General features: G+C 53.1%; 1 protein-coding gene across 7 annotated transcripts in view; it reads left to right on the top strand.

The window, feature by feature from the left end:
- Window positions 1-11,653, top strand: part of GAS7 (growth arrest specific 7) — a 317,655-nt gene that overhangs the window by 287,019 nt on the left and 18,983 nt on the right. For all 7 annotated transcript variants that reach the window (XM_006156410.2, XM_027774916.1, XM_006156411.2 and 4 more), the window contains 2 exons: window positions 188-262; window positions 7,158-7,236. In XM_006156410.2, coding sequence (XP_006156472.1) covers window positions 188-262; window positions 7,158-7,236 — 154 coding nt within the window. The remainder of the gene's footprint in view (window positions 1-187; window positions 263-7,157; window positions 7,237-11,653) is intronic.

The raw sequence follows: 11,653 nt of genomic DNA, 5'->3' as shown, positions 1-11,653 counted from the left end.
TTCGTTTATTCATCAGGATTTTTAAGCACCTACTACCTGTCAGGCAAACCGACAAGAGCCACGCCCGCTCAGAGCTCCCAGTTGGGGGCGGGGGGGGGTTCCTTTACACAGCGATACGTGGCACGATGTGGGCCAGACCCACAGTCCAGGCCTGGAAAGCCAACGTGTGCGTTTTCTCCCTTCGCAGGATAAAGATTGAGGAAGAATACGCGAAGAACTTAGCTAAGCTCTCTCAGAACTCCTTGGCGGCACAGGAGGAAGGGTGAGTCGGGAGGAGAGGGATAGGAGGGGGGAAGGGCAAAGGGACACTCTGGAAGGACATCTGTCATGGGAGGGTGTCCGTCATACCAAAGTGGCATAGGCTCACTTTGGATGGGGACTCTCCCAGTCCCTAGCATAAGGTGGACACTCAGGGCCCAAGGCGGGCACCCATGACTCAAGGGGACACCCATGACTCAAGTGGGCACCCATGACTCAAGGGGGCACCCATGACTCAAGGGAGCACCCATGACTCAAGGGGACACCCATGACTCAGGTGGGCACCCATGACTCAGGTGGGCACTCATGACTCAAGGGGGTACCATGATTCAAGGTGAGCACTCAGGGTTCACGAAAACCCAGGACTCAAGGTGGGAGTCCACGGCTCAGCGAGGGCATCTGTACTGGAGGGGGGTGCTTCCCCATCACCCCCTCTCTAACCACCAGGAGCCTCCTGCCAGAGGCCCGAGTGTGTCAGAACCCCTCCGCCCTGTTCCCTGGCTGAGAAGAACCCTCTAGATCGCTGCCCCAGTTCCCTTTTCTCCAGGGCAGGCTGGGAAGAAACGGAGCGGGAGGGGATTTCTCAGTTTTAAACCCCAGGCCCTGGTTTAGAGCTCGTTCTTGTGGCTCTCACCCCACCACCTACTCCAGTTGTGACAGTCCACACCTCCTTGGATGGATCTTGGGCTAGGGAGGGAGACTCAGCCCTGCCTTCCCAGCCACAGAAGGATTCCTAGCGGGAGAAAGACCAGCCTTCTGTGTGCTGGGCATCAGTAGAGGGCCTCATCCCTCATCTGCAGCTGGTGGGGATGTAAACTGGTACAGCCACTGTGGAAAACAGCATGGAACTCCTCAGAAAGCTAAGTGGAGAATTATTGTATGGCCCAGCAATTTTACTCCTAGGTTTATACCGGAAAGAATTGAAAACAGGGACTCAAACAAATACAGGTACAGGCATGTCCATGGCAGCAGTACTCACAATGGCTGAAACGTGGACACACATCAAGTACCATCCATGAATGAATGGATAAACAAATCATGGTGGATGTACACCAGATACCCACAGATATACGGTGGAATATTACTCAGCCATGAAAAAGGATGCAATATTGACACATGCTACTATGTAGAAGACCCTCAAAAACACTGTACAAAGTGAAAAAAGACAGACTCAAAAGGTCACATGTTGTATGATTGAATTTATACGGAGTGTCCAGAACAGGCAGATCCACAGAGCCAGAAAGTACATGGGTGGTTGTCAAGAGCTGTGGGGAAGAGGGGAATGGGATGTGATTGCTTAATGGGTTCCAGATTTCCTTTTGGGATAGGTTAGTCTGCTCAGGCTGCTATAACAAAAAACAGAGACGGGGTGGTTTAAACTACAGAAATTCATTTTTTCACGGTTCTGGAGGCTGAGAAGATTAAAGTGTCGACAGGGTTAGTGTCTGGTGAGGGCTCTCCCATTGGGTGGTAGATGGCCTCCTTCTAGGTGCCCTCACGTGGCCTCTCCTCAGTGCATGCTGGGTAGCAGAGACATGGAATCTCCTCTTAGCAGGACACTAATTTTGTAAATCAAGGCCCTTGTGACTTTCATTAACTTTTTTTTTTTTTTTGAGAGGTTTTTGCTATAGGGCACATGCGCTCTCCAGAAAGACAGAGAGAGACAGAGAGATAGAAAGTGAGAAATCATCCCCCATGGGGGATGGCCATGCCACAATCCCTTCTCCTCCATTTTCCTCTCAGGATATTGGGCATGCATGCACATGCGCCCGGCGTGAGTTTAAGGCACCAGGTCTGGGACTTGAACCGCGGTCGACTACATGGGAGTCCAACGACATAGTCATTACGCTAACTGCTGGTCCCAGACTTCATTAACCTTAATTACTTACTTAAAGGCCCAGATCCCCACATAACAGCCACACTGGGGGTTAGGACTTCAACATATGGATTTTGGGGAGACGCAATTTTATTCTCTAACAAGGTAATGAGCGTGTTCGGAAACCCAATGGAGGTGGAGGCTACACAGCGCTGGGGATGTTCTAATTGTGGATCGTTCACATGGAAATGGCTAATTTTATGTTATATGACTTTCGCCTCAATTTCAAAATAGGAAAGGCCCTGAGGCGGTTTGCATTTGAAAGGGCCCCAAGAGGTTCTCTGTTTAGTCCATCATCCCTCCAGTGCTAGTCTGTGTTTGAATCCCGCCTGAGGCAGGAGGACGTCCTATTATGGGGTGGTTTTTGGTCGTCAGAGAGCTGTGATATTAAACAGGTCCAAATCTGCCTTCATGGCTTGAACGCCTTTAGGGACAGTGATTCTGCCAACCGAATGTGGCTCTGATTAACACACTCCACATGGGCCAACTGGGCCGCCAAGTGGCCTCCTCGGAGTGTTTTCAGCAACCCCGCTGGCCACAGGCCACAGGGCTCTCCAGCAGGGCCAGTGACACTCGCATGGATGTCAGTGAGGTTAGTCAGTTCCTGGCCCCCCTCCGCTCTGCACACCGGGCCTGGATGAGGCAGCAAGAGGCCGGTAGGGGAGTAGCCCTGGCTTCCTAAGTCTCCCTAAGCTCTGCAGCCCCAGCGCGGACTCTTCCTGCTTCCACCTCCTCGGCCTGGGCTGCTGCCAGGGACACTGTGTCCTGCCAGCACGCACAACATATGTTCCCGACTGAGCAGCCCAGCTCCACGAGCCAGGCCTGCGCCACCACGTGCGCAAATGCACGTGTGCACGCACGGCAGTCACCACGCAGGCTCACACGCACGCCTCATGCCGCTCACCTGTGTGTATCACAGACCCCTTCACGTGGCATGCATGTAGCAACCTCATGCACCCCGCTGTCACAGCACACACGGGGGGTGAGCCCGGCCCCTCGCCCCTCCCGCCCCCACGAGGCACACCCACGTTGTTCTGCATTTACACACAGCTCTGGACATTCACCCTGTGCGCCTCGGAAGGTTTTCCAAGTGCAGTGCTGAAGCCTAGAGATTTGGGGCCGTCTCGGAAGATGCTGGACAGGGAGACTTGAGGGGCTTTTGCAACTTGAGTTCTGTGTCCAAATTGGATTTCACAGGACGTGTGCACACTGGTAAATAGATGGAATCCGATGATTTCTTCTGCCTTCGGTTTCTCTCTCCGATGAAGAAAGGAAATGGGATTTTGGTTTTTCCTGGTTGGCAATTGTGATAATAACACACATTTTGATCTGGCATGTCTCAAACTATGTTGGGACAGGAATATATCTCAGATTTGTTTTTTCTTTTTCATTTAACTTTTTTTTTTTGGAGAGATTTCCACTGAAGGGCGCGTGCGCTCGCCAGACAGACAGAGAGAGACATAGAGACAGAAAGCGAGAAATCACCCCCCAGGGGGGATGGTCACGCCGCAATCCCTTCTCTTCCATTCTCCTCTCGGGATCTTGGGCACGCACGCACACGCGCCCAGCGTGAGTTTTAAGCCACCGAGTCCGGGACACAAACTGCGGTCGACTACGTGGGAGTCCAGCGACATAGCCATTACGCTAACTGCTGGTCCCCTTCATTTACCTTTTATCAGATGAAAAAAATCTTTCTATAAATGAAAACTTTTCTTTCTTTCTTTCTTTCTTTCTTTTTTTTTTTTTTTTTTTTTTTGCTGAAGGGCGTGTGTGCTCCCTTAAGAGAGTGAGCGCAAGAGGAAGAGGGAGAAAGCACCCCCACAGTGGGGCATGGTCACATCACAATCCCTTCTCCATTTCTCCCCCTCTCAGGATTTTTGGAGACCACACACACACACACATACACTCACACACACACACACTCACACACAGAGCTTGTTTTTCAAGCACAGAGCTGGGACTCAGACCACGTGGTCAGTCATGCAGGATCTGCTCCCTTACCCATCAGGCCACGGGCTGACCTCTAAGTAAGAACATTTCTAAGTTGCAAGGTGGCTCCCAGGGCCTGAAATGCTGGGGAGTGGGGAGGCATGCGTGGGGACATTCCAGCGGAAGGGGTATCTGCATGTTGGCAGTCATGCCCTCCTACCTGGGAAGGCCCAGCCTAGAGGTGGGGCCGAGGACCTTGTCCTTTCCTCCTGCAATGACACCGTCAGCCACACGGCTATCCCTGGACTGTTCACAACTACGTTCGCTGCTGCAAAGACTCGGAGCTCTGTAGATGGACACGTGTTCACGCAAACTCTGGGCCCCACCTGAGCCTTTCTGCATTTTTTTTTTCTTTTTCTTTAAGGTTTTTGGCACTCACTAAAGAGAGATAATGAGAGGGAAAATGAAAAGTCAGCCCCTGGGGGAGGATGGCCACACTACAGTTTCCTCTCCTTCATTCCTCTGGGATTTGGGCCACCCACATACACACACGCACACACACACACCCCTACGCTCACCTGGAGAGATTTTTCAAGCCACCAGGTCTAGGACGCAAACTGTGGTCGGCCATGTGGGAGTCTAGCACCATAACCACCACGCCACCTGCTGGCCCTGTCTTTCTGTTTCTCAGTCTCTTGTATGCACTTCCCATGGGCTGCAGCATGTCGCTCCATGCACACGCAAAACCTTCCCCATGCCCTTTTCTATTTTTTTTTAAGCTACCAAAGGGCATACACTCACCAGAGAGAGACAGAGGGAGCGGGAGAAAAAAAATCTCTGCATTGGGTATGGCCACACTGCAATCGCTTTTCTTCATTTCTCCATCCTGTTGGGATTTGGGGCATGCACATGCACCCAGCTTGTTTCTTAAGCTGCCGGGGCCGGGACTGGAACTGCACAGTCAGCCCTCTTAGCCACTAGACCACAGAGCCAGCCCCACTCCCTTCATTTAAGCAAGCTCCCACCTCACCTAGAAATGGCTTCTGTAAGCTTTGAATCATGCTGACTTTCCCTTGAGGGCTGGGATCTATCTTGAGATCATTTGCGTGTGTGTCATGAGGTGAGGGTCAAGGTTTCTTTTTCTCCTGTGGCTATCTAGTTACGCCTGCACAATTCGTTAAAAAGTCCCTCCATTCTCCCATCGGAATACCTTGGCTCCCTTGCAGCACACCAACCCACCATGTCTGTGACTCTGCGGCTCCTGAGGTCTGAGCACCTGCTAGCCCTGCCTCCGTCCACCTACACACTGCTCCCCGGACTCCCACCTGTTGAATCAGGGGGGAGCCCCGGCCACCCGAGGATGGGAAGGGCCTCAGCACAGCTTCCCGGAGCTCAGGCTCTCCGGGTGAGGACAAATGCCGACAGCTTAGAGTGCCGCGTTTTTCACTCCCTCTCTTCTCTGGTTGAACTCCCAGTGGAGAATCCTAGATGCAGTCAGCCGGTCATTTCCCATCAACACCCACAGCGCCAGCGCCAGCGCCAGCAGGGCAGGCCCGGGCAGCGGTCAGAGTGGTCCATTCTGTTCTGCCGGGCAGTTCCTCACTGCGGGCTGCTCTGCCCACGCCCAAGCCTGGCAGCACGCTGGCTTTTAATCAGCTTTTGCCACTCGAGTGGAATGAATTCTCCGAGGGAAGTGGCTTTCTGATGAAATGAAGTTAAATGAACACGCAGCCTGGATTTCCAGGCTGGGTTGAAGCGGTTGCATGTAAGGAAGCGGGTGTCGTGTGGAAGGGCAGGAGAGTGGGGTTCGGAGGGGCGAGGAACGCAACACGGGGCCGCCTCGGAGTCTGCAGGACTCCGGATTGCTCCTGTTTGAAGCAGGTCTCCCTGGAGTGGAGAAGTGATTCAGCTTCGAGGACTCGGCCTTTCTCTGCTCAGCTGTGGCGGCTCTGGGCTGGCGATCCAGACTGAGCCCTCGAGGGGAGCCTTGACCCTGAGCGTGATGATGGGAGTGCATTACGGTCTCTGCGGAGACAGGACCACTAGGGGGCGGTAGACAGGACGGGGTTTCCTGGCGAATTTGCTCCCGTGGCTATGAAGTCCCACAGTGACTGCCCTACAGGCCAGAGACTGGGATGCTGGTCATGGGGCGCAGTCCACGTCCAGAGGACGCAGGGGCAGGGAACGAGACCAGGTCCGGTGTGAGGTTGAAAGCCAGGAGTTCTAAAGTCCGAGGCAGCAGAAGTCGACCCACGCCATCCAAAGACGCCCATCCATCTTCCCTGATTATTCTCTCCGGGCGCCTGTGGAGTGGACGAGCCCACCCACACTGAGGGTGGGTCTTCCCGCCTGGGCCACTCAGGCTCGCGTGTCATCTCCTCTGGAAGTGGCCGGCAGACCCACCCGGGGTGATGCTTGACCTGGTCTCCAGGCACTCCTTAGTCCAGCGAAGCCGCCAGCCCACCCTAAGCAGCACAGGCCCCCCCTGCTGTGAGCGGCGCCCAAGAGGCCCCCTGACCCACAGGGAGTCAGCACCTGGGGGTTCACCTGCGCGCAGGGCTGCGGTACCTTCCACCCAAGAAGGACTTCTCCCTGGGAAGAGTTCTGTATTCCTTCCTCGATTTTCCAGCAGGTATTCGCGCTCCTCATCAGCAAACAGGGCTGATGGGAAGGTTTCTGGGATAGTCTCTGGCCTGGTCTTAAGACCCCCCCCCCCACTGCAGCGGAGGTTTGGGGCTACACCCACCAGCTTCTTGCACCTTGCCCGGTCCTCGTGAGCCTCTGGGTTCCTGGCTATCTCCCAGCCACTGGGCCGAGGCTGCAGTCCCTTCTCCTAGCTCCAGGCTAAGGCTAGCCCACCTTGGCTTTGGTGGCTCATCGGGCCTTGGGGGTTGAAATGCGATGCTTGTGTTTGTTTTGAACCTGGCATCTGCCTTACTCAAGTCGGAAGCTTGTGTGTTAGGTCTGCGTGTCCTGCCTCAGACATGAAGTTGAGACCCACCTTCCCACCTCAGGAGGAGCCGTGACGTCAGACCTGAGGTTGGGGCAGCTCTCTCCAGGGTCCCTGAGTCTGACGATCTCCATTGTTTTACAGCTCCCTGGGAGAAGCGTGGGCCCAGGTGAAGAAGAGCCTTGCAGACGAGGCAGAAGTTCACCTCAAGTTCTCCGCCAAGGTAACTTCTCCCTGCAGCCCTTCTGGGTCTCTCTGGGCTGATAAATGGTTAACAACGGTCTCTCCAGTGTGTAGCGTTGGCCAATTTCTGTGGTGTAAATTTCAAGCTACAAACAGGAAGTCACTGAATACAGAGAGTTGGGAAGAGATGCTGAGCGGTACACCATTAGATAGTGTTCTCACCCTGCAGCTACAAAGGCATAAATGACCAGTTCGGAATAATAGACATATATAATAGAGTTAGGAAGTGGTAAGTGCTGAGTATGTGTTACTTTTCATGATTTTTTAAGAATCGAGTTTATTTATTTACTTCTTCTATGAACAAAAGGGACAGCACCCCCTTATAGGGTCCAGCCCCGGCCTCAGCCAGGGCCAGATCACAGATATGTACATGCCCCCTGTGTTTAGGGAGGTCCTCAGACCTGACAGCTTCCTTTGTGGGCTCAGCCCCGCAGAGCAATGCATTCTCATTACACTGCTGTCTAGCCCCATTTTTAATGTATTTACTTAACTGTAAGTTTATGTCATTGAATTTTTAATAATGGCGGTGTTTAACAATCAACTCACAAAATTACTAAACATTCAGCTCTTGGGAACGAGTGTGAGCTGGAGTCTGCACACCTCGGTGGGGTGAAGGAAGAACCTCTAGGTTTCTCAGGTCAAGCCCAAATGTGGGAACCCCACTCTCTCTCTGCTGGGCTTTCAAAGAAACAGGTTAGCCTAGTGTATGTCTCCTCAGTGTTGGAAAATACTGACCCTAACCAAAAGGATAGATGTTGGATTTTTTTTTTTTTTTATTGCCCATGGTTAAAACATTTCAAAGCAGATAGTTGCCCCTTTCATTTGCTTCTGAAGCCACCGACCCAGGACTTGCTTCAGGACAGAGAGGTTTCTGTCCTGTTCACTCTACCCTCGGTGCTCAGGCTGGTGCCTGGCATACAGGCGATGCTTAATAAATATTTTCAGAGGTAATGGATGGATGGTGCCCTCTGACTAGACCCTCCCATACCCAGCCTTTTCAGGTCTACTGTCTCTCAAGATTTTCCCTGACCCTCATGTCCCTACCCCCTGGCTCCTAGCTCCAGATTCCTTCTCAGGCTTTCAGCTACCTTTTAGGTAATAGAAATAAACATCATATGCCAGTGAAATAATTCATACTAAAGTGTGCATGACTGATAGCGCTGTCCATTAGTATGCTTGCCAATTTTTTTTTTAATTCATTAGAGGGCACATGTGCCCACCAGAGAGACAGAGACCAGGGGAGAGTGAGATTGAGAAAGCATCCCTCATGGGAGATGGCCACACCACCATCCCTTCTCCTCCTCCTCCTCCTCTTGTCAGGGTTTTTGGGTACACACCCACACACACCCAGAATGTTTTTTCAAGCCACAGGGTCTGGGACTCGAACTGTGCAGTCAGCCATGTAGGATCTAGCTACCCTAACCACCATGCCATCGGCTGGCCCCAGGCATGATTGTCTTTTAAAGGAAGAGAGACCCTTGAGATTGGCACCATCCTGGGGACTCTAGCCTCGCTTCTCCTCTCTCTGCTCCCCGCACTGTCCTTGGTGGTACACAGCAGACTGAGAGGACACTTGGGTCAAGGCCTTGGACTCTCCAAGCCTGCCATCTTTATTATTTGAAGGTAGCATCCCCAGAAGGCATGGCTGCTTCCCAGGCTCCCACAGTCAGCACTCACTGGTCCTAGCTCTTCTGCAAGCGCCGCGTCCTGCTTTGGGGGTCCCGAGGGATGTGCACTCTCAGAGGACGAGCACCCGTCATTGTACTCAGGTCTCCCACCCCACCCCATGATGGGGATCTGCATGCAAAGGGCCAGAATGAGCAACCCGAGTGGCTCAGGCCTGCAAAGGAGCCCGATGAAGAGCTGGGGTGGGAGGAAGAATGTGCAGTCACCAGCTCCCGCGTCTAAAGGTGGTGGGGCCTGGGATAGAGGTGGCACCCAGACGTGAGTGAGAACTCCTGGCTCACGGAAGCACTTCACAGGGAAATTGCCACTCAGCCCCAGCAGAGAAGGGAGCCGTGAACTGCTCTCGCTCCTGCCTTGCATGCAAAGCAGCAGGTGGTTCTTCAGCCGCAGGTCATGAGTGGCTCCCTCCACGTCTCCCTTCCGTCGTCCACCCAGCAGCGCAGAGACCTCCATGGACTGGCGAAGGGGCGGGCGGTCCGTCCCTGTGGTGCAGTGGGGCCCGGTGCCAGCCCTGTCAGCCTCTGCAAGGTCCCTGCTGCTGGGTCCTGGGAATGCTGGTGTCGTTTCCGCCCAGAGCAGGGTCCTTGGTTCTCAGCTCTTTAGAGCAGCCGTCCCCAACCTTTTGGGCACCAGTGACAGGTTTCGTGGACGATGACTTCTCCATGTGCCAGGGTGGAGGGATGGTTTCTGGATGATTCACGAGCATCACATTTATTGCCACTCTCATGGGTGTATGGCTGTACCTCCGGAACTGGTCAGTGGCCCCAGGATTGGGAACCTCTGGTTTAGAGTTTGCAACAGGTGGCAGAATGTTCTAGATCAGCCATCTGTAATGTGTTTGGCACCAGGGACCAGGTTCATGGAAGACTGTTTTTCCATGGACCAGAAAAGGGCAAGTTTTATGAGCGTGTACAGTCTATCAGTAGGTTTACAGTAGGGGTCACGCTCCTATGACAATCTGACGCCACCGCTGGTCTGGCAGGAGGTGGAGCTCAGGCAGTGACGTGAGCACTGGGGAGCGGCTGTAAATACAGGGGAGGCTTTGCTCACCCTCCCATCACTCACTTTCTGCTGTGCGCACGGTTCCTAACAGCCCACAGACCAGTGCCTGTCCATGGCCTCAGGAGTGGGGACCTCTGTTCCAGACGGCTGTGAGCAGGGTGCATCTCTCCTGCTTTGCTCACCTGCCGTGTGGGGTGGCATCTGCATTTCTCCAATGAGAAGGGCCAGAGAGAAGTCAGAGCCCAGGGTCCCAGAGCTCAGAGGACTCAGCTTTGGGGGGGCGCGGGGAGGCAGGGCTGAGCAACAGGGACCTTGATCCCCACACCTTCCCTTCTGATGGGGCCTTCGTCTTCTCATCAGTGGCCTGTAAATCACAGGGACTTGTTTCTTTCTTTTCTTTCTTTTTTTTTTTTTTAAAGTATGTTTCTTCCATGAGAGGGAGAGAGCATCCCTAACAGAGCCTAGATGTCACGACCAATCCCTAGCTTCAGCCAGCCCTAGATCCCATGTACATGTGTGCCCAGGGTCCTCAGGGATCCAGCCAGCAACTTGGGTCGTATTTGATTGTGACCCACAGGAATATGTTTTACATGGTCGCCCAGAAGACACGTAGGTCCACACACCACGGGACCACTCCCCACCCACAAATTCACACGCATACGTCACCAATACGAATGCTTCAGGAAATGGTATTCATCCTCTTACCCGGGAGGAGCTCTGATATTACCTGGTCTGCAGTCTGCTCTATTCTCACCAAAGAATTGGTCCTGGCTCACTAAATTGACTTCACACGTCTTAGCCACCCATTTGAAAACTACTGAACCAGCAGGCCAGTTTAAGGCAGCTGGGTCCTACATGGCCAGCCATGTGGTTCAAGTCCCAGACCTGGCAGTTTGGAAGACATGCTGAGTGCATGTGCATGCCCAGCCCAAATCCTGAAATACGGACAAGATGCAAGAAGGGACTGCAATGTAACGGTGCCTCGCGGTGGGTGCCTCTCTCTCTCTCTCTGTCTGTCTGTCTTTCTCTGGTGAGTGCATGCACCCCCTGGCAAAAGTTTTTTTTAAAAAGAGGAAAAGAAAAACACTAATGAGACAGTCACTGAAACTCCTCCCAAGTTGAATAACTCTTATTCTCTTCTGATGTGTGACGTGGGAGGGGAGGGAGGAAAGAGGCAAGAACAGCAGGAGTTGCAGAAAGGGCAGTGGGTGGGTTCTCGTGGCCTGGCCCATCTGGTCCAAGACGCGCCAGCCCAAGAGGCTCAGGGTGACTGACTCCTGCTTCGACAGAGAGCACGCAAGTTACGAAGGAGGATTAAGGGACACCATGCCATCTTTTTTCCAGAAAATAATGCTGCTCTAAAAAGTACTTCATATATAGGAGGGGACTTTGAAAGTATGAGTTTATTTTGGTCCCGAACCCAAACAAAAAACAAAATCCCAAAACTGAAAACCACAGCTTTTTAAAAAGTTTAATTGTGTATTTCTTCCCTAAGAGAGACAGAGATGGGGCAGAGGCACCCCTATAGGGTCTTGCCACAATCCACCCCCAGTTTTAGCGGGCCTGGGAGGCCCAGGGAAGTCCTCACAAGCCCAGGACCTGCCCCCTAGGAGGCTAGTGGCAGCCACCACCTGACCCCGTACTTTTTTCATAATACACATTTTCCATGAACTTTCCTAAGACCCCCCCCCCCCCGCCCCATATAGGGA

Source organism: Tupaia chinensis, unplaced genomic scaffold, assembly GCF_000334495.1.
Source record: "Tupaia chinensis unplaced genomic scaffold, TupChi_1.0 Scaffold000493_1, whole genome shotgun sequence".
Lineage (NCBI taxonomy): Eukaryota > Metazoa > Chordata > Mammalia > Scandentia > Tupaiidae > Tupaia > Tupaia belangeri.
Note: the sequence above shows the minus strand (reverse complement) of the source record. Positions and strands in the feature narration are given on the sequence as shown.